Consider the following 22,562-nt stretch of genomic DNA (forward strand, 5'->3'; position numbering starts at 1 on the left):
GATCGCTAAGCGCCTTGTCGAAAGTTTTAGACAGATTGCGACATTTTGCTCGGAATGCATAAATCAGGCGGGAACTACAATTCTTCCCACAGATCCCACACCAGCCCAAGCGGCTAGGGCGGCAGCAAGGCTGGTGACCAGTCTCCCGTCTTCGCGCATTTTAAAGGCTGTTTGAAGAGGCGACGCACGCATTTATTTCGGTAGATAAAAAATTCCACTGCGGGAAGAAATGTGCCGAAAAGCTACCAAGCCAGAAAAGTTTTTCACCATAGGATTGGTACATAAAATAAGTGCGCATGCCGAGCACGTAACTGACATGGGTGGTACACCTGGGTCCTGTAGACATACGAGTAAAACGGAACGGGGCCGGAACGAGTCAGGGGCTCACAAAATTAGCAACGCAAGTTGATTTTGAACACCTTCGGCTCCCAGGACATACGCGACCTCCAGGGGAGGGGGATGGCAGCCAAACAAGGGTGCAGTAACTGGGGAGGGGAAGAGCAGTAAGGGCAGCTCATCCTCTCCCAACTTGAAATCTGGCGGTGCCACCCCTTCTCCCCACGTGGAGGGCCTGTGGAGGACCCGTTCTGAAAGATAAGAGGATTATATAAGCATACGAAAGTCCATTCCGGCCTGTCGATGGCTCATTATTGGCTATGTAGGATCTCTTCTGACCAAAAGAGAGCAATTCTGAGCCTGCAGAGGACGCCCATTCTTACCTTAAGAGGGGTCATTCTGGTCATAAAAGGGCTCATTCTGGCCTGTAGAGGGCCCCTATGACCTGCATACCTATTATGACCTGTAGAAGGTCCAGTAATTACTGTCGAGAGTCTAACTCCATTCTAGCATGCGGAGAGCTCATTCTGGCCTGGAGGACCAATTATGTGATCTTAGGAGGGGGGGGGGGGGCATTTTGGCATTTAGGAGTTTCCCTCCCCAACGTGAGCATAGTTCCCGCGCCCCTGCACCCAAATCCTCCTTGCCAGCATCGTCGTTGGTTGCATGCGTAATGTGATCAGCGCGGCGCTAGGTAGTGCGTCACAGAAGTGGCTGCGGCCTGCGGCTGCGGATGCGGCTGGGCCTAAACCTGAGACCGCGGCTGGGCCTGGGCCTGGGCCTGGCACTGCGGCTGGGTCTGGGCCTGGGCCTGGCACTGCGGCTGGGTCTGGGCCTGGGCCTGGCACTGCGGCTGGGTCTGGGCTTGGGACTGGCACTGCGGCTGGGCATGGGCCTTGGGACTGGCACTGCGGCTGGGTCTGGGCTTGGCACTGGGCCTGGGCCTGGGATTATTCCCTGCGATGGACCTGAGACTGGGACTGGGACTGGGGCTGACATTGACGCTGGGGCTGGGATTTGGCATAACATGGCCACGGACGGCGGATCCGGGGAAGGCAGAGGGCATTTACCCTCTGCCAAATCCGGGCAGCATTTAGCATGGCGGCAGCACACATCACAAAATAGGCAAGTTGCGTGGGGCCTTCCAAGTTTCCACAGAGAGTCCGCCACTACTGACAGAGCGGAAGACAGGACCGGGGGGAGGGGAGGGGCGGGAGGCAACAGAACAGTGCAGGACGGGCCAGGACAGATCAGCGGCTGGGGCATGGTGGAAATCCACAGCGAAGAAGAGCGCATGACAGGAGGCAGCAGAATGGGACGGGGCAGAAGATAATGGCACAAGGCGGGGGAGCAGATATGACATCGCAGGACAGGTAGCGACAGGAAGACAGGGCTGAGGAAAGGGCTGAGGGCTAAGTGAGTCAACAAGAAGTTTATCATATAATGTGGGTTATCGGTACATACGACAGGTTCTAGAGGTGACAAATGACATTTTCTACACTGTCTGTCTCTGCCTTGGTTTTGGCCTTAATTTGATCTTGATGTCTGACCCAAGGAGAATAAGCCGTAATCACAGCTGTCTCATTACTTCAAATGTCAGCTGAAAGTTATAAAACTGCGTGTAATACCCGTTCTCGCATCATACCGAACTATTCCCAACGAATTGTCCTCGCTGACAAGCACCACTTTACTTTCACCTGCTCTAGACCAGTGACCCTACGACCTAGTTACATGTAATGTTATCAAAATATCGAGTATTCAACCGTGGGGTCGGTAATTGTCTGCGACGCCGGCAGTTATACCTCGGCTTGCGCAGTTACATCACAACGTTCGGAAATTATTCTGGAGAACCACCGGGTGAGGGAGCAAGTTGCCTCCACCACAGCGTGTGGTAACGGAAAACGGTGATATACCGCGCCAAGCTCCAATGGAAGTATCAATATGACCATCAAAAAAGCACATAAGCGGAAGTCCGAAGTGTACCATGCTCACCTTACCGGACACGTGTAGTCGTTCGCTTAGAACAAAACGGTGTTACCTTTGTGATCACAGAGATGTCATCCTGTCAGTAAGCATAGGTTTGTTAGTAAGAAAGCGAAATGCCAGCACTTAAGCCAAATCACTGCGGAGCGATCTGTGCTGATGATTTCTTCAGCCTGTGCTTTTTCACGTGCATATCTATACAACCTTTTTCAAGTGGTTTTTATCCATATGATTGCTACGCTTTTTGCGCTATATATATTTGGGGAGCATTATAGTGCGTTTTAATATTACGTAAGTTGTTACCTGCGGGGGCGAAAATATTGTATATGCATAGTGCAGTACTGAATGCCTTTCCTCTTCGAATAACCAGGAGAAAGGAAGTGACAAACATTAATATTTCGGTTTGCTGCCTTTGTCGACACGATGATGAGCAGCAAGTTAGAAACTGCGTGCCGATCCCACTCAGTTTTTGCTCTTACGCTTTTTACTCTTACTCTTTACTTTAGTGCGGCTCTAACTTCAACTCGACTATAGTGCATAGGGGGCAAAAACCTCTTGCATGTTGTCAGTCGACGTATACCAAAAGGCAGTTATTGCAAAATCACTCATTACTCGCCATGCTTCCAGAAAATGCTCTTTTCCTGGTACTGCTGACGGGTACGTTAGGTTGGGTCATACGACACTGCTTAAAATGTGCTCATATGCGCCATCTAAGGAAGCGAGGTGGGGACGGGGATCGCGACTGCACTGTTCCTCTTCGCAGACCTTGGAAGTCTGCTGTACTCATAAACTTACTACGTACAAAAGAGTTGAAATGGGTGAAAGCCACTCGATAACTAATGTGATAGCCATACGGTCCTAACCACCTTAAAACATTTCGGTGATTCTGAATGCCGCCTCCTACGTCATTAGTTGCATGCCATCTGCTTCACGTTTTCCTGCTCACGCTGACCACGACTATCCATAGTGCTACACGTTTTTCAAGGGAAAATCACTTTTAACACTCAGGCAGTCGCGGCTAGGGGAGAAATACCTAAGTGCTGCTGGGTCTATGGCATGATGTGTCGCAAGCTCATATTCGTGTCGCAAGTTCATATTCAAATAGTCATTCACTGACATGCGACGACTTGCAGATCTGGCATAACAACAATGCCACGACAGCCTCGAGGGAGGCGCGTTACGGACTACCGCGTACCAAACCTGGCGATGTCGGCTTAAGGCTTTAACCGTTACTGGCGTCAGGCAATACGCGTGACGATCGGAAAGCGCATCCATTCCGTTCAGCAGCGCGTGGCCTTCTGCACACCTGAATCCATGTGTTCAGGCATGCAGAGGACATATGTGTGGCGGCACGACTGCACGCTGTTGTCTCAGCCAAAATATTTTTGTCGCACGTTGTTTCGACGGCCGGCAACCGAACGCGCAGTCACGCGGCTGTGGGATGCATCTGCTGCGCGGAAGGCCCTCAGCAGACACACGAGACTGTGCAACCAATTCATACCCAGCGACACCCCGGCTAGAGGACTCGGCTTTTTGGGCCGACGAAATCTGAGAATTGACGGCGGGTCACGTTTCAGGCTATCGCCATTTTACGTCTACCTCTCTCTGGGTTTGGGCGACAGCGTGCTGCTTTCGAGGTCGGTTTCGGAAAACGCGACATTGGCCGCTTCACGACCGATTGCTGACGTCTCTTCAGATTGGACAGTGTTGGACAGCATGGATGGTTTGTAGACGGCGCATGCGCCTAAATTATACATCCAGTTTCAAGACGTTATATGCATGGTCTGCCGGGATCCCACATCAATCCTGTAAAATGCCAGGAAAGTGTTGGATCCGTATTTTTAACGATCTCACGTGGCCCGCCTGCGCGCAATGAACCGTGCTTTTGTCAGGTCGAAAGTCCATTTTTTGCCGAGTCGAAATGTGCTGATTTCGTTTTGTTCTAATGTGTCGGATTTATAGGCTCCGCCAATTCTGTGTCACATGTTTTAGGTGTATTTTTACGACAAGCTCATCTACTGTAACGAACGAAAACAAGGCAATTGTATAACAATCTAAGAAAAATTGCTAAGTTTATTATTAATATATTCGGGACAACTTGCTAGCACAGAACCCATTCGTAGGCACTCTGGGCCCCAGGCCGTCGATCGCCGTGGACATTTGGTTGCAGATTTTATGAATGCACATTACTTAGTTTTGCTAAACAAAGGCAATAATACTCCACACTACATATCCACTGGCACGGAGCAGTCGTTGACTCGCTGTTGTGCTCTCCCTCAATATGGACTTCCGTCGATCGGACTGTCGAGGGGGATGTCCACGACAGCGACCATTTTCCAACTAAACTGCTTCCACTTTTGATCTGCTGCTGATCCTGTTCTGCGATGCATGCCCCTCTGGAATCTGCGAAGCCAGACTGGGCCAAATTTCAGGAACTTTGTTTTGCCGACCATGATCGCTACGACTCACCGGAGCGGGCCATTGGTCTTACACACATATTTTTCCTTTTGCAGCAACCACGATAATTTCACTGACTAATTGTTCACCATGATGTCTCCCCGTGCCGTGGTGGACAGATGAAGTTAAGAAGGTGACTGCTGAGACGTCAACATGGTTTTCAGCAGTTATTAACACAATCACGATATTCCTCGTTTACTCGCCCGCAGTTCCGAACGCACACAAACCAGGAAAACTGTAAGAGCCGCCAAACGCTGTTCCTGGTTAAACTGTCTACGACAATTTACAGCAGCCACCCATTGAGCAGAATTTGGGGATAAGTTCGTGCACGATCTGTCAAGCGGTCCGTCTTTTTCCCTTCCAGTTTTCCGAATCAACGATAATTTAGTTACATCATCGCTGCAGGTCATGGTAGCTCTTACCCAGTGCCTCGTCCGTTGTAGTTCTACAGAAAATTATGAGGCAGGCTTCGTGGATCAAGCGCAACCTCATTTTCAATTAAATCCCCATTCCTTTTCTTTCTGGCAACACAGATAGACTATTACGTACCAATTTCTTTCTCAGAGTTCTGCGATGTAATTAAGCCCACTGGTAACACTTTACTGGGTCAAGATGATGTACATTACGCCTTCTTTCGTCACTTACTTGAGAGCATGCTGCAATTGATATTGAAAGTTTTCAATGGTTTGTGGTGCTCCCATGCTTTCTCGGAAGCATGGAAAGACACATTAATAATTTCGATCCCAAAGCCAGGCAAAGACGCACACGATCTAGTCACCCGTCGTCCCCACTGCGCTCACTGGCTGCCTGGCAAAGCTTCTGGAACGAATGGTTGGCACACACCTTGTCCGGATAATAGAGCATGACAAACTCATATCGGATCAGCAATGTGGATTTTGACGCGAACGTATCACCTATGATCAAATTGACCGTTTCAAAACAGGCATTCTTCGCGCACTTCGCCAAAAAAGTCAACTCACTGCTGTATTTCTAGACAGTACCCGCGCTTAAAATGTGGTATATAAACCTGACCTACTTTTCAAAGTTAAAAAGCTAGCATTTAAAAGGCATGCAGTGCACGCGCACTATCGACCGTGCTGTGGTGTATTCTGGATGCGCGCGCCCCTGTGTGGGCCGGTGATACTGTGCCGGCGGACGCGCCCCCAGTCGTCTGTAACTGGTCGCGGCCGGGTCAACGGCCGCGCCCGGCAGCGCGTGCTGAGATTCGATACAGCGAGGTCATGTTGCTCTGGCCTTACTCTGGCTTAGCAGTACATTGAGAGGGAAGGGCACACTTTTATTACGCTTCGCTTCAGAGTCGTCCCGAACTGAGATCCAGTCCTGTCAAGCTGCCATCTACACCGATGATGTGATTCCAGTGCTGGGGGAGGGGGGGGGGGGGGGTTCAGAACGTACGTTTCATACAGGGTCAAAAGCATGATAAGCTCAAGGTCGTGGTGGTGCAAGGGAACCGTGCGAGCTTATTGCACTGTGACTGGTTTAAATGGCTTAAAATCGACTGGAGGGCAGTGCATGCTGTGGAAAATGTTACTGTAGGTGATTTGGAACACAGGTCTTGTTGGATGTTTGAGCATGGATTGGATGAGCTCAAGAGCGTCAAGTTGCGTCTTGACATTTACGAAAGTGTACAGCCCATACTCCCTGGAGCTCTTTCACTGCCGTGCGCCTTCAAGGATAGGATCGAGGAGCAGCTGCAGAAGGACATCTCCGTCGGAGTTCTAGAGTCCGTGGCGCACAGCAGCTGAGCAACATCGCTGGGTTCAGTCTTGAGAAAGAACAAAACTTTCCGGGTTTGTACGAATTTTACGCTCTCAGCCAAGCGAGCGGCGAATCTGAACAGCTATCCGCTGCCCCACGCAACGTGAACGTTTAGCGGGGGACAAGTGTTCAGTATGGTAGATTGAGCGCAGGCGTACAACCAGCTCGCTGCCCATGAAGACTCAGAAATATACTTACTGCAAACACGGCGAAAAATCTCCTGCGCCACTCGGCGTTTGCTGTTTGGGATCAATTTAGCCGTCAGCCTTTTTCAGAAAGACATAGAGCACGTGCAGCGTAACGTTCCTGGCGTCGTGGCTTGTCTCAACGGCATCTGGATGGCCAGCAAGACGAGAGGACATCTTCGAACGCTGGATAAGGTACTGGCCAGGCTGGAGAAAGTTGTCCTAAAGGTGAGACCAGCCAAATGCGAATGCGTCTCCGCGGGAGGCTGTGTATGCATCCTTGGGGGATTTCTCTCCGGAACTCGACCGTTCCGTGTAAGGTGTCGGTCGACTGTCTCTAATGTTCACATTCAAGAGAGTGGTCTTTCACACGGCAGCTTTATATCTCCAATGCTCTTCAACGTATGCTAGATTGTTTATTTGATGGCATTGCTTCAGACGTATCCTAGTCACTTTTCGCTGATGAACACGGAATTTGGTGCTCAGGTGTGGTCACTCGTTACTACGATGATATGATATGATGATATGATATGATCAGATGATATGGTCACTGATCACTACGCCTTCAACGCGCACTACACAAGCAACAACAATCGTCAGGGCGTTATGGTCTCCATTTTTTTTCGCCCAAACTCGGCCATCATGATTTTCACTACAAACGATGAGATACACCGGCATATTCTTTCCAACTCGACGGTCGCAATATTCCTTTTGTTTGACCGCCCAAATTCATAGGCATCGTGCACGACCCGAGATTGTCTATGTCCAAACACGTCGGGCATGTCCGCCCCAAAGGCATGACACACATGATCTTTTTAGGTGCATTTCGGCGTTAAGATACGGTGCTGATCGATAGACGTTTTTAGTTAAAGAGAATCTTTTTAAGTGAAAAAGACTGTTCTAGACGACACAATTCTCTGTTTAGTAAACATCCTCCTCAATGCGTCGTGGTTTGATTATCTCATCATACCTTGCACAACATTGATTGTGAGTTATTTGATGGCCGTTATATCTTAGAATCGCGCTCACGAACGTCAGATATGGACGTCTCGGCAATTATATTTTTCTTGGCCTTGATCGATGCATGGCTTATTGAGTGGCAGGATTTCAATGACCGTGAAATACTCTCCCCGAAATGCCTTCCCCCATTTTCGCGGGCGTATGGAACAGGAACTAGAGCGGTTTTGGCCTTATAAAGGGCAGAATTGTGAACAGCACCAAAAGGTCTTCAAGCTCGCTATCTATCTATATTATTATATATCGCTAATATTATACTCTGACACGGTTTACACTGTGTTCTACCGCGAGCCTCCGTACCACCTGATTCAGTTGTGCCCCCCTGGCAGCTGACACCTAGACAATTTTTGTTTATTTTTACTGACATTTAAGGCGCCGTGACAGCAGCTTATGTACATCAAAGGCTTAATCGCGTGATCGCACAATTCATCACTGTTGCTTCATTTTTACCAATGGCTCCAGGGCTGAAAGGCACACCGCATGCGCGGTATTCTGCCATACGTATCACTCACAAAAATGTGGACTACCGGATGGAGCACCCGTTCATTTTGCAGGACTATTCGCCCTATTTCTTTCCTTGCAACACATCGAGTGACAGATCATAGGGCCAAACCCGTAGTGACCTGCTCGGATTCGCGGGCGGTCCTGTCGTCATCTACTGCTCTCGGCTTAACTCACCGCCTCCTGGTCAAGATCATAAGCCTTTATCGTTCTTTTACGCGCACAAAACATAGACGTTCACAATGTGGCACAAGTTTGCCAACGACAATGGACGGGAAACGCTAGGATCTAACTTCATGACATGGTACCAGAAATTACACCTTGGCCATAAGTAAAACGCACAGAAAGTATCGACTGGTCTTCGAATTGGACACACAAAGCTCGCACATAGTTATTTGTATTTGCAAAGCCTTCGTCCTCTGTGGCATCTGTGTGGTCGTCCCATTTCAGTTAAACATATTTTACTTGAACGCGGCCAATTTCAACAGCAGCAAAAGACACTCGAGGCGTATCGTCATCACCACGGCGTTGCGCTTATCGCGAAAAGTGCCTCAAAAGTAATGACTATCCATATCTTGTTGATCTTTGTTTGATTTTCTCTAGGCGTACCGGTGTGCCTCAAACACTGTAAAGGGTTACCAAGATATTGATGTTATTTCCTTCTGCAAGCCATATTTTAGTTTGATTTGAAGTAGTCCCTTCCAAAGTCGTAAAGTGGTCGAGTGGCCCGAAACGCCTCAAACCAAATAAAGTAAAGTAAAACACGCGTTGGAATCATCCAACCCCCATATCCCCTTTCGTGCTCCATTCCGCATCCCTGCGACGCCCCGCTTGTTCGGGCCAGGCTGCATGCGCCAGCCACGAATGCCTCCCTGCAGGGAGACCCCAACCGAGCCGCCAGCGGATATCCCGCAGATGGATCCTTGCGCGGCTAGACCTCAGCGGTTGCCCCCCCCCCCTCCCAGTGCATGCAGCCCTTCCCCACCGTAGTCCAGTCTCCTTCATCCCAGAGCCTTGACTGGCCATTACTGGTCGAAGGGCCTTTAATCCATATATTCATATAACCATTCGTGTTAGTCTTGCACAGCTAGGACAACATTGGTTGAGAGCTTACTGGACGGCTATGTCTGGAGACCATGCTCGCGAACACCAGATATGAACGACTCGACATTTATGTTTTTGTTGACCTTGAACGTCGCATGACCAGTGGAATGGCAGGAGCTCAATACGTTAAAATGGAGTCATGGATGCCTGGGTAGCCTGTAGATAACTTGCACATCTTCGTGGACGTGCAGCTCAGAAACTAGAGTGTTTTAGGTCTAAAGAAGGGCAAGGTTCTGAACTGCACCGATTGATCTATTTCAGCTCAAACTATTTAGACTATTACTATATAGATTATTACGGGACTTATTACGTCGGCATTGTATAGATTATTTCATTTCAAAGCCCTATACAAATTTGGAACAATCCTTCTAATACGCCTATTACTGATGACAGACTGGCACGGTGAAGTTTGAGTGCATGAACAAAACGTTGTTTATGTTCATATATAATGGTTTTCTATGACAGCACTGTACCGCATGACGTCATTCACCAGCATGGAACGACAATTTTGGATACGATATCCTTCTGTCGGGTAACATCCAACCAATAGTTTAAGATTTACCAGGAAATATCCCCATCATTTGAACGTCATGAACACTGGACAGCATAAACTTTGGATGTTGTAATTTTAGATACCGCGAGCTGCGATGCTATGATTCCCCTCTGTCCAGAGACATGGGATGATTTTTGGGCATTGCGAACCCTGGATGGTGCTATTTTGAACGTTTTGACCATTGGACAGTATGAACTCTTGATATTTTGATGTCCCCCGCGGACCGCGCTGACCGTAGATCATCCTGTTATGCTCCACAGTCGGCGAACACGGGTGTTACATGTGGAGCGATGACGACACTGGCCTGTGCAGGAATCAAAGAGGAGGCAGGGATAGGAGCATACAGGAGCCGAGGTTCATACTTTTATTATGGAAGGCTGAAAGAAACGTCTCTTTTCGACGCTTTTATATGGCTCCCTGGCTCGTTCTTGTCATGTGCCGTTTGTTTATGTGTCGACAGCACGCCTGCTACTTCCGTGTCTAGTAAGTATTTATTGTGTGCTTGTTTTGTGTTTACGGCAGTGGTTGCCTGGAAGCACCGTAAAAACTCTAATTTGGCAGCTTTGCAGTACATTTTCATCAGGGATGGTGCTTTTTATCTACAGGAATAAATATACTTTGGTGCGGCTTTGCATGACGCCTGTGCAAAGCGCAAAGCGCCAGCTGGTGATGACGCCACTAGGCAATTAATCTGCAGCTGATTTGGCCTTCTTCCGAGAGCTGTAGCTTTAAAACCACACACTGAACATTGTAAGGGTACGTCCAAAAATATGATTACCCCATACACAAGATCAGTGTTCTTATGCAGTCATAACTAGCTTAAATCAATATATGTTCACAATTTCACGAACTGCCCGTAGGCAGATCCCAAGCAGCTGGATTAGAAAGATGTTCGATGAACGAAAGCGCTAAATAATAAAGACTTTGATCACACAGCTTTGTAAGTGGTTGTTGATACCACCAAAACATGTGCTAAGCATGTTGGCTCGGTTTCTGAATCAATAACACAGAATGGACAGCGTGACATAACACGGAAAAGAGCTGGGGGCGCAGGGAATGTTTCCAATTATCGAGTTGAACTGAATTATGACGGAAGAGGGCAAGAAAGGAGGAGCAGAACCACAACGTAACAAACAGGATTGATATTAGTGAATGCCTTGAGGATATTGATGACGTCATTATCAGCCGGTAGGATTGGCAAAGAGTAGACCTTCATGATCGTCTGCGCCACGTTCGCAGCATGCCCAGGCGGTGCCTAGAGTGTGTGTGGGCTAGGAACGGGCTACACCAGCTAGGCGCGTTGCAGTGAGGTGCGGCTAGCGCGGAGTCGGGAGATGTCGAGGTCGGAGGCTCATTCTGGTAACTACCTGAAAAGGTTCACTGTACCATCAGTACATACCATTTAAGAAAAGAAACTGACAGTGTGCCTTCCCGTTCTTTCAATATCGTTTGAGAAAGTCGTGCGTTTTGGAGTGTTTTGAAGCTAGGTGCTCCAAGTCCAGATGCTCGGGGAATATGTGTATTAGTACCTAATACCTGGGTACCTACTAAGCTTACCAGGGCTATATCATATTCATTCCTCTCCCCTGCACTTATCCCTACAGTCTTGTGTGCATGTGTGTTTTGACTGATGTACTGTGGGTAGTCTGTGTTTTATGTGTGCTGTACATTTTTGCCACTTCTGCCTCATCTAAGCTAGGTGCTCCACATTCAGGTGCTTGGGAAATATGCATCTGGGTACCTGATACTTGGTACGTGCTAAGCTTACCAGGTTTATATCATATTCATGCTCTTCCCCTGGACTGATACATGCAGTCTTGTCTGCACATGTGTCTGAGTGATGTCCAGTGGGCAGGCTGTACTTGTATGTATACTGTACATTTTGACATTTCCATCAGAGTAAATAAATGCAATATGTGAAGGAGAAGGAGAAATGCAATAGTGTCTAGCCTTAAGGCCTTACAACATTTTGGGTTTTAGCTTAGTTTCTAATAGCACCTGAGCATGACATTATGCTGCCTGAAATCTCCCATTGCTTGCTTTTGCTATGCTGCACCAAAGCTCCTCCCCCTCCATGCAGATAATTTAGGCGCAGGCTATATATACTGTGTGTTGACACATGCATGGTGTTAAATGAGCCTGCCTTGCTCACTTCATTCCTTAGTTATCACATTTTGGGGAAAGTAGTATTTTGATAGTGCATTAGATATTTTCATCAATTGTCATAATTCATTCATTTTGGGTATATTTGGTGTTTTTTTATCCCAATAAATTTTTAGTCATCTCAGATACATAATAAAAGAAACAAAGACTGCATTCCCAGTTGGTGCCAATTAAGTAGTGGATAACATCTGCACCATGTCAATGTTGAAATTCTGCAATCAATAGATATTATGCACATTACAAATCTTAAGTCTCATTTTAGCAATAATTTGGATATTTTACTCACCAAGACAAAATCAAGTAAGGACTGTATGGTGACCTAATGTGTTTTGAAGAATTTGACAGCTAAACTTGCCATATGTGATAGCTTTATGCCTTCAGGCCTTTTACAAGCAGTGATCTGGGACCTGATACACCACTGATAGACAAAGTACATGGGCTTTTAGGCCTGTTACAAACAGGGATCTGGGACCTGGCAGCTTTCAGCTTTCAGGCCTTTTACAGTCATCTGGGACCTGGCACATCACTGATGGTGAAAGTACCCTGGCTTTCAGGCATTTTACAAACAGTGATGTAGACCTGGCACATCACTGATAGTGAAAGTACCCTGGCTTTCAGGCATTTTACAAACAGTGATGTAGACCTGGCACATCACTGATGGTCAAAGTACCCTGGCTTTCAGGCCTTTTACAAACAGTGACATTGGATCTGGCACATCACTGATGGTCAAAGTACCCTGGCTTTCAGGCCTCTTACAAACAGCTTACAAACTTACAAACAGTGGTCAGCATTAATCAGGCAGTGCCATGTATGTTGTGTTGATCAAACAAGGACTAAGCATGATGGGTCATCACAGTATCTATGATGGATGGGGAGCAGGAAGGTCAGCTGGATATGGTGATACTGCATGACTATGGTATCCCATGTAAGCCTTTATTAAAATTTATGTTTCCAGGAACATAGTTCTTAAGCTTGGTATATGAATATCATGGGTGTCATGTGTTTGCCACTGTTGTGCATATAGCTGTCATGCACATGTTTACTGATGCCTGTTTCTTTTCATCTAGGGTGCAAGGGAATGATGGACAAGCTCAAGGAAACAAGTCAAAAATGATGGGGTACCAATAATCTGCTGGCGGCTGCCAATCATAGAGCAATAATTACCTTAGAGGCAGAATTGATATGACAATTGTGACCTCAGGTAAGTGCAAGGCTGCAATGCATTGGCTAGCAAAACAGATGTGTGGTAGGTATGCTGTCTGTTTAACCCTAAAAGTCATGCAAGGGTGATTAAGGCTTCTTGTGTAACATGGAATGAGTGAGGTGATAGTAGATGTGAGAGTTGTCAGTTATTTTCAAGTAGACTGCAAAGAATATGGCCAAAGAGTCAAACACCTTTGGCATGAATGGCATTGGGTTTATTTTTTGTGCATTTCAAGATACTTTTCATAAGAATCAGGGAGGTGGAGACCCTCTGGTTTAATATCTGGGGGCTCATTCAACTGCATGCCAATTCACACTAAAACTGCTTCATAATTGACTGGCAATGCATATGGTCAGGCAGGCTGTCAAGATTGAGGACATTGATGAAGTGGCAAGGATTCGTAGCTTTCACAACTGTGAGCACTGGCATCTAAAAACTTAATTGTTTTGAAAAATATTGGTTATAATGAACAGGACTCTTTGGTTCTGATGCTGTAGTTTTCCTTGGGTAAGGCCATATTATTTTGTTAAGATTATTGTCAGGGAAGGTGACATTCACCACCATTCCATCAATGATCTGACATCAGCCACTTTTCTGTCAGTATATTGTCATACCAGGCAAAGAGTTTTGAGACCTGCTGGTGAGTTTTAACCACTAGATTAGTATGAAACCAGCTTTATACACAGTGCAATTTGTTTCAGGTTTTCATCTATTCCACTTGTTTAACTCTGACACTTTTGCATGGAGACTCCCTCAAATGGGCTGATCCACAGTTTTCACAATGACAAAGAGAGCTTGTCTGCATACTGTGACCCGCATTTTATCCAGTGCTACCGCCCGTTTTTTCCTCCAATAGTACTGGTCTTGTAGCACTGAGATGAGGTGTAGTCGAGATCTGGTCAGAGATCTGATCGTCGAGATCGGCGAGACCGTGGGAGGGATGGGATGGTAAACTGAAGGGGGAACGTGGCACCGAAAATTAAGTGGGAGAGATGGCATGGTAGTGATATTCCAATGTTCCAGGGAGACGCCGCCCGATTCAGCAGTTTGGGTGCGCGCACCCAACAACGCGTGCAGCACACCTCAGGGATGGCCCTCTTTATGTTGAAAACCGAAAACGCTATCATCGTGATCCGTGGTTGCAAAGGGTTCAGCTTCCGGATAGGGCCGAACCGCTCAAGCTCGAACGTGATTATAGTTCAACTGAGACTCGCTCGACCTGTGGCAGTCTCGCTTGGAATGTTGCAAGAAGATTTAGAAGGTCGCCCATTTCATAGCAGCACTCGGTATCGTCGACGACGACTGAGTACGCTCACTGGATATGCGAAAGAGGTCCTGTAAAGGTGACAAGTGCGGCCCGATCTTCCGTGAACTTAGTCTGAAACGTTTTACGTGAAGTTATTCAGTGCATTAGCGAGGAACATTATTCACATAGATAAGACAGTAGTATTAGCCTTAGTCCTCGGAGAGAAAAAAGAACAGGAGAGTTACCCAACCATATCTCCATTCTCCTGGTTTTTCCGAGGAATAAGGTTAATACTTCTGTCTCATCTCAAACTTTTGTATACACCTTTGCACTGCGCACAAGTGTGTCGCCCATGTCTCGTGTAGGTACTTTCCGACTTCCACGCCACGTCAATTCAGGTGACGGCGATGGCGGATGGTGCGGTTCGATAACGGATGGCACGGTTTGATAACGGATAGGACGGTTCGATGACGGATGGCACGGTTCAATGACGGATATCCCCGTTCGATGACGGATATCACGGTTCGATGACGAACGGCGCGGCTCGATGACGGATGACGGATCCGGAGCTACCCTGTATTTGCTGGGAAACGAGGAGTCCCGTTTGACCTGGACGGGTGTGGCGGCGGCGGCCCCGCGTGACGCCGCGGCGGCAGTGGGTCCCGTTTAACCTGGCCGGGTACAGCGGCAGCGGCCCCCCTGACGCCACGGCGGCGGGGTCGGCTGTCGCCCGGCCAGGTGGCACCCCTCCAGCGGTGGCCACCTGCAGCCGGGCCGTGTTTACACCGGCCCTGTTTGTTGACCCGGGCTGAGGCTGCTGGGGTGCAGTCGTAAAGCGGCGCAGGACAAGTCACGCCTCCGAGGTGGCATACGCGTTGCGAACGGGCGCGATAAATAGAGGGTGCGCAATTAAGACGTCAATTTCATGTGCATTTTCAGTGACGTATATAGCCTAGGCTGTGATGTTGCCCAGATGGCCTTGCTGCGTTTCGGGTTGTTGAATACATTTTGGCTGGGATGTGGCGAAAATCTACCTACGTTGTTTACAACTTTGAGTGGCGGGCAAGGCCCAGTGAATGCACATTACACATTAATGGTACGTCCCATCAGCGGTAGGTGCCCAGACGACAGCGGTTGTTTGGGGAACCATTTCAGCGAATGCCAGCGTACATTCTGGCTGTTGGCGATGGATGGGGAATGTTTCCACACTATTTACGGCGCTGATTTCCGTGAGCACGCACTCTGTTATCAGCGCGATCTGTGCCCAGCGGGAGCGAGTGCCGCCCAGCGCGAGCTATATTGGGTGCAGCACTTCCATGGACCGGTATGCGTCGTACCGTGTGTGGGCAGCGGGGTTGAATGCCGCCGTTTGTGGTCAATACAGACCGGTTGATCCTGAATGGACCACCTGGGAGGATATGGAAATTACGGCCTTTTTATCGATGAATGATCGGGATTTTTGTGTATAGCAATGCGGACAAATGCACCGGTTCTGTTAGAAAGGCTCCGTGTCGCCGCAATGAGCAGCGCATATGCCTGGCATCCGTGTCAGTGGCAGTGGTGAGTGGTGGGCGGTGACATCGCTGCCGCACTGCCAGCAATAACGCCGCCGCGAACAAGCTCCGACGCCATGGCCCAGGCCTTCAATCGGAGCCGGGTGGGTGGGCGGCCGTCCGTCGCTGACCGGCGCCACTCCTATGTCCGGGCAGGGCCGGCCATGGACAGAGCGACTCTGGACCAGGTCAGCTTCCGGCTGAACCTGCGCACCCTCAGCAACCTGGTGATGAGCATCCCGCTGCTCGGCATGATCGCCTGCTTCGTCACCGCCAACATCTTCCACGAGGACATCAACCGCACGCGCTGTCCGGTGCGTCCCTCGGCCGCCACGGGACAGCCACGCTGATACGCTACAGGCTCTTCACGGTTGTCGGTTTTATGTTGAGTTTTGACGGTGTTTTGGTAACGCTTAAGTGGAGTGTGCTGGGGCGTGTGAAGTTTACGAGGGCGCAGCGGAATGTTTTTCTGTTTGTGCTGTCGCAAACAGACAACGCCGCGTAAACCTCCTCTAAGTTTGTCTCATCGAACCACTGGTACAGCACGCCTTCGGCGGGTGTGCTGTGGATCTAGGCTGCGTACCAGTGCATCACACACAGTCCGCCCAAGTGACTGTCAGTGGCAGTTCGACCCGTGCAGTGGGGCCAGACAACCACGGCTGCCGGCGCGTCCCAACACACCAGCCTGCCAGCGGCTCACGTGGTGCGACCGGTGCGCGCCGCTACCTGCTGACCGCTGACCGCTGACCGCTGACCGCTGACCGCTGACCGCTGACCGCTGACCGCCGCCTGCTGACCGCTGACCGCTGACTGCTGACCCCTGGCCGTTCACCGCCGCCTGCTGACCGCTGACCGCCGCCTGCTGACCGCTGACCGCTGGCCGCTGACCACTGACCGCTGACCGCTGACCGCTGACCGCTGACCGCTGACCGCTGACCGCTGACCGCTGAACGCTGAACGCTGAACGCCGCCTGCTGACCGCTGACCGCTGACTGCTGACCGCCGCCTGCTCACCGCTGGCCGTTGACCGCTGACCGCTGGCCGTTGACCGCCGCCTGCTGACCGCTGGCTGTTGACCGGCAGGTGTACAACTTCATCCCGTCTGTGAGCGCCATCACGGGCGTCAGTCCGCAGCGCTACCTGTGGCGGCTCTGCATGGCCGTGCACATCATCCCGCGCTGTCTTTTCGCCGTCGTCTGCTACAACCACTGGATGCGCCAGCTGGCGAGCGTGCCGGCCGCGCGCCGCCTGCTCTACCGGCGCCTGGTGCGCGCCGCCTTCTGGGTGCACACCGCTGAGCTGGCCAGCCTGGCCGGCGTCACCTACGTCTCCAACAAGGAGAACTATCGTGAGTAGCGGCGGCGTCGGTGGGCCGTCACGGCTGCGGCCGCTGCTCGGTCGTCGCGAGTTCAGCGGTGGTCGATGGCTGGAGTCGGACGTGTTCTCGCATGTTTTGCCTCTATAGTTGCTGAGTTCGGGTAGGGTTTTGTTTGGGTTGCGGGATGCTGGCTTGCCGTGGGGTGCGTTGTTTTTGTTCACTGCCTAGAAGTGTTCCTCCGACATCGCACCTCTTGTCCTGTGTTATCAAACATCGGCAATTGCGTCGTGGTTTGCCGTGGTGTGCGGCGTTTTTGTTCTCTGCCTAGAAGTGTTCCTCCGACATCGCGCCTCTTGTCCTGTGTTATCAAACCTCGGCAATTGCGTCGTGGTTGCACTACCGGTGCCTTGCCACGCATGTGCGCGCGTCGGTCACGTGCTCAGCTCTCCTATCCAATGCGCTCGGTTCACCGATGATGAGGATGCGACCGATATCCCGCTCAGCTCCCCCCTCCCCCCCCCCCCCCGGAACAGATCCCAGCCGCTGCTTACCTGCCCGCCCTCCAAGGCTGCGACGGCGCCGCCACTGACGGGCGCGGCGCGCTGTGTTGCAGCGGTGCACGAGAAGCTGTTCTCGTTCTTCCTGCTGTCGTGCAGCACGTACATGCTGCTGGCACTGGCCGTCGAGCGGCTGGCCTACCCGCACATGACGGCCGCCCAGCGCACCTCAGCGCGCTGCAAGGTGGCCATCGTGCTGGTGTACGCGTCGCTTTTGCTCGGCCTCCTCTACTACTTCTGGAAGCATCGGTTCTTCTGCGAGGAGCTCGGTGAGTGCTCGTCCTCGGCGTCGGCCACTCTCCGCTCCGGGGAGTCCCCGCTATGTGATGGAGAAGGGATCCTCATCTCCGCAGAATCCGCCGCCGCAGGACTGCCGCGTGGCCTGAGATGTGGCGAAGTTGTGCCGATTCAACTCAAATACGTAATATGCGAAGGCGGTGTCAAGGCCGCTTGGAAGCTGGCCTGCCGTCCACTGCCCACTGCTGATGTCCGGACCATCTGACGTGTGACGTCTATCGGCTGCAAATCTGATTAGCGAACAGTTATGTAGACCCGGGACAGTACCGGTGGAGGGAAGCCTACCTTTTGGTTCGTTTCGTGTGTTTGTATCGTTGCATCCAGACACGCTCGGCCTTGGTTTCTATATTTCTGTCCCACACATCACGCTGTATCCCGGGACCTGTCTGGTCAGGTACGAATGCTCCCACCGTATCTCGGCGCGCTGGCACACGTTACTCATCCCGCCAGTCCGATGGCCGACCAGGCGTGCAGCACACTCGACATCGTCCCCGGAGGCGCTGGTGGTAATTGACAGGCCATGCCGCCACGTCCGACGCGGACCCGACAAATCGTGCAGTCGGGCGTCAGCCCCGAGTCCCGCACTGAGCACGAGAGGGGAGCGGGGACGGAAGGCGCGGCCGGCCGTCATACCGGCCGACGTGTGCCAAACAGCGCAGCCCGGGAGCCTCGGTCGCAGGGCGTTGTCGCCTGGCCGCCCGAGTGTCGCCCGGCCGTCGCTGCTTGGACTCTCGTCGCTACTCCGTTTTGGCCCGAACGATTGACGGCGTCGTGAATGGCGCTCGACCGCCCGGCGGGGCAGCGGGGGTCGGCGGCAGCCCCCTGCGATGTGAGCGAGCGGCCGTTGGAATTTTACGACCCATCCATTGATCCTATGGGCAGACGGGACTGTCTGCACCGGCCTCGTCCCCCCCCCCTTTCCTGTCCCGCTCGCGCCGCTGTCCCCCCCCCCCCCCCGCAACGTCGCGGAAGCGAGCTGTGCTTCGGGTCGGCGGTCCTGAAGGCCGCCGGGTGAAGCGAAATATGTTAGAGCAGCCGCCGGGACGGGCGGCCGCGGCCGCGGGTCGCGCGGCTGTCGGCCGTCCGCCTGTGACCGGCGGCGGCGACAGCGTTGGCGCCCCGTCGACGCCCGCCTTCGGGCCGCGTGTTTGTGGGTCGCGCAGTGGCTGATCGATCAAGGATCACCTGTGCATGCGGGGTTCACTACCGCTGTAGGGACCGGTGCTGTACCCGGATACCGCGTAATGGGGTGTTCGTCGCAGTGCTGACTTAACCGCACGTTGTCGTGTGTGTAGGTGTGTCAATGTGTCAGTGTCGTTGGGGCCTTACGGAGTACTCAGCTGCTGAAGTTGTATGGCGTCGCCTGCCTCTCATCTTGGCAGGAAGGGCGGACGCTGCGGGGAATCCAACCCGGTACATCACGTTGTCGTGTGTTTCGTTTTATGACGATGCGTTGGCACTGCGATGGGCGGCTGCTTCTCTTATATGCTTCTTGCTGAGCGTTTCTCTGCCGCCTAACCGGCGTCCGTCTTATTGCAGCTTTATCGTGGTTCTCGTTCTGCGAGTACTGCATCTGCACCTGCATCATGGTGTTCAACGTGCTGGTGATCCGCGACATCCCGGACTTCTGTCTGACCGTCGGCCGGCCGCTGCCCGTCACAGCCAACGGCACGGGCGCGCCACTCAAGACCGACTAGCGGCACGGCCTCCCCCGGTGGCACGCGGTCGGTCTGTGCACCCCTCCCCCTCCCCCCGGCCGGTGGTCGGGCTCGCCGCCGCCGCGCAGGGCTGGCCTCAGTCCTGGGCGGACGCAACGACCTCCCCTGCCGTCAGCGATCGAGTACCGTTCAATCAGCGCGTGTGTGGGTGGGTGCTGGCGTGTTTCTGAACCGTGGCGGTCGGTGAGCGGCCGTCCTCAGTCTGGGCCGCGCACCGGCAGCTGCGGCTGGTCCGCCGTCGGGACACCCTCCCGATCTCAGCCGAACGATTCTGGTCGAACGTAGTCGCGCCGCCGGCCCGCGGGCGGCGGCGGTCTCGGACTCCCGCTCAGTGGCGCCGGTCGGGCGCGCGGCCCGCGGCGCCACGCCGTCCCGTTACGGTGCTTGACTTTGCTTAGTACAAGGAGTTACCTCTCACGATACTGATAGGGTTAAGTGGTTTTTGGGACGTTTTGTTTGAGTTTGTTTGTTAGAGAGCGCTTGATCGGCGGGTTTGACCACCTTGATTTTGCCAATTTTACGTGAGGTCATACGCCCAGCCTGATGCTAGCAATCCCCGGTGATAGTCAATGATGGTACAAGGCGGGTCCCGGGTGGCAGGTGGTGAAGGAATCGAATACTATACGGATAAGCCGGTAGTCGCGTGATGACAAATGGGATGTGGTAAGCTTATCGGCAACTGTAATTAAGCCTGAGGGGGGGGGGGGGGTCGGCGAATTACGAATCGACTTATTTGAATTGTGTTCAGAGCAGTATTACGTGATTGGTTTGAGCTTGATCTGTGTGAGGCTGTGTTATGGTGACTATCGTCAACCCCCGCTGAGTCATGGCTGAAGTGAGAGTCGTCATCGTCGTCGCTGCACCACACGCGCGCCACGATGGTTCGGTTGCGCGGTGGGAGTCAGCAGTCCAGTGCTAGTGATCCTTCCTAGCATTCAGCTGGCTGCGTGGCTTGCCGAGCTCAGACCAGATAGCAGCGGATCCAACGCGACTTTTTGTTGGGTTCTGCGCCGAAGTTGAAAGGGGACCGTGTGGGTATACTGCCAGTGCCCGCTGGCGCAGCATTCGCTCGTGGGTTGTGCATTATGTCATCAGGCGTCGCGACGTCTTTCTGGTTCGCTTTCCACTCGCTCGTCACTGCGCGTCGGGTTGAACGTCGACGTCCTGACTGTTTGGGCCTGGCTGCTGTTTGGTCTGCCTGAGCGGCCGGGCACGGGCCCGGTGGCTGTGCGGTTCACTTTCACGGTCAGGCGCATCGCGAGCGAGCGCACTACATCGCCGGAGCGAGCTAGTCCGGGGAGGCGGGCGGTTCAGTCCAGCTGCTGACCGCCGCCGGCCTTGGAGTGCGTCACAAAGGCCGCCCGGCGCCCTCTGAACCGACCAGCGCTTGGGAGGTGGCCAGGTCCCGTCTCAAGCGCCGCTGCGACGAGCACTCGCGCTCCATGTACATAGGGTCGTTCTCAAGACATTTGCACTGATTGTCGTTTCTCAGGCCTTTTGCCGCACCGCACAGCCTTCGCCCGACTCTCACGTGTGTGCCGTGCTGTCTCGTGTGCTGACTCGCTCTCGTGTCGTCGGCGTGGACCGGCGTGTCGCCCGCCACTCCCCGGGGGGGCTGGCGGCGGGCGGGTCTTTCGTGCGGCCTCGCCGCCATCGACGACCGGCCCTGGGCGTGCGTCGCCGGCGCGGCTGGGCGGTAATCGGCGTGGGAGCGAGGGGCGGGGCGGAAGGCGCGCACCTGGCCGCCGCCGCCCGGCTCAGCCCGCAGCCGAGTCGTCCGCCGCGGACGGCGCCCTTCCTTGGTGTCTCTCTGGCGGTCGGTACCGACAATCAAAGGCGTGGCGGCCGACGCCCAAACGGCGCCGGACCGCCGGCCGTTCGGCGGGCGCGGTGAGCGGTCGGATCGCTCAGACGGCTGCAGCTGCGCGGCTGAGGGCAGCGCCAGGCTATGGTGGTGCGGTGCTCTACCCTGTCCGGAACGGGATGGGCCGCGGCCACGGCCGACGTGCGACAAACAACGCGTCAGTTTCCTCGCCGTTTGCTCCGCTTTTGAGATTTATTTTGGTGTATTTAGTTCGTTAAGTGCATGTTTTTTTACTTCGAAAAAAGACAACCTGAATTATGCAGTGCTGAGATTGAATAGCTATTCGATTCTATGCAGCTGTTTTTGTGAAGCCAATGAAAACGTGGGCCCCATAGCAATGCTTGTTAGACATGAAGTGTGCTCCGTGGCTTTACATTTTTACTCATGCGGTTTTCGCGTGTATCCCTCGTGGTCTGAGCCGAACCGAGATAGTTTTCTGCGGAACGTCGACCACATTATGTTCGAGTCTCACACATTCCAGTTTCGCATGGATCCATCTCAAGTTCCCTGTGCGACGGCAGGCCCGGTCCACGGTTGTACGCTTGTTTCACTGCATCGGGGCTCCAGTAACCCCTGCATCCTCTGGGATGCGTGCTGGAAGGACATCTGGCTACCGAGGGAAGTTCCCAAGATATTATTACCCAGGTCTGGCCTGGGTCAGCTTTCAGTCCAGGTCTGAACGCAGCTGTGATGACAGTTGGTATTTGCCGTCACAGGTTTCTTTCAT

General features: G+C 52.3%; 1 protein-coding gene across 3 annotated transcripts; it reads left to right on the forward strand.

The window, feature by feature from the left end:
- Positions 1 to 11,182: 11,182 nt before the first annotated feature.
- LOC119107876 (post-GPI attachment to proteins factor 2-like) lies at positions 11,183 to 20,260 on the forward strand. Of its 3 annotated transcripts, none has more exons than XM_037231443.1 (6): positions 11,183 to 11,274; positions 13,146 to 13,279; positions 16,238 to 16,395; positions 17,165 to 17,429; positions 18,013 to 18,225; positions 19,793 to 20,260. In XM_037231443.1, the coding sequence occupies exons 2-6, from the start codon at positions 13,261 to 13,263 to the stop codon at positions 19,948 to 19,950; spliced, it is 813 nt and encodes a 270-aa protein (XP_037087338.1). In that variant the 5' UTR covers positions 11,183 to 11,274; positions 13,146 to 13,260; the 3' UTR covers positions 19,951 to 20,260. The 3 variants fall into 3 exon arrangements, with proteins under 3 accessions (XP_037087338.1, XP_037087340.1, XP_037087339.1); XM_037231445.1 differs by having other exon boundaries at positions 11,194 to 11,225; XM_037231444.1 differs by having other exon boundaries at positions 11,210 to 11,257.
- Positions 20,261 to 22,562: the final 2,302 nt, after the last annotated feature.

The sequence above is a fragment of the Pollicipes pollicipes genome, unplaced genomic scaffold, assembly GCF_011947565.3.
Source record: "Pollicipes pollicipes isolate AB1234 unplaced genomic scaffold, Ppol_2.1 Scaffold_6686;HRSCAF=7923_pilon_pilon_pilon, whole genome shotgun sequence".
In the NCBI taxonomy this organism is placed as follows: domain Eukaryota; kingdom Metazoa; phylum Arthropoda; class Thecostraca; order Pollicipedomorpha; family Pollicipedidae; genus Pollicipes; species Pollicipes pollicipes.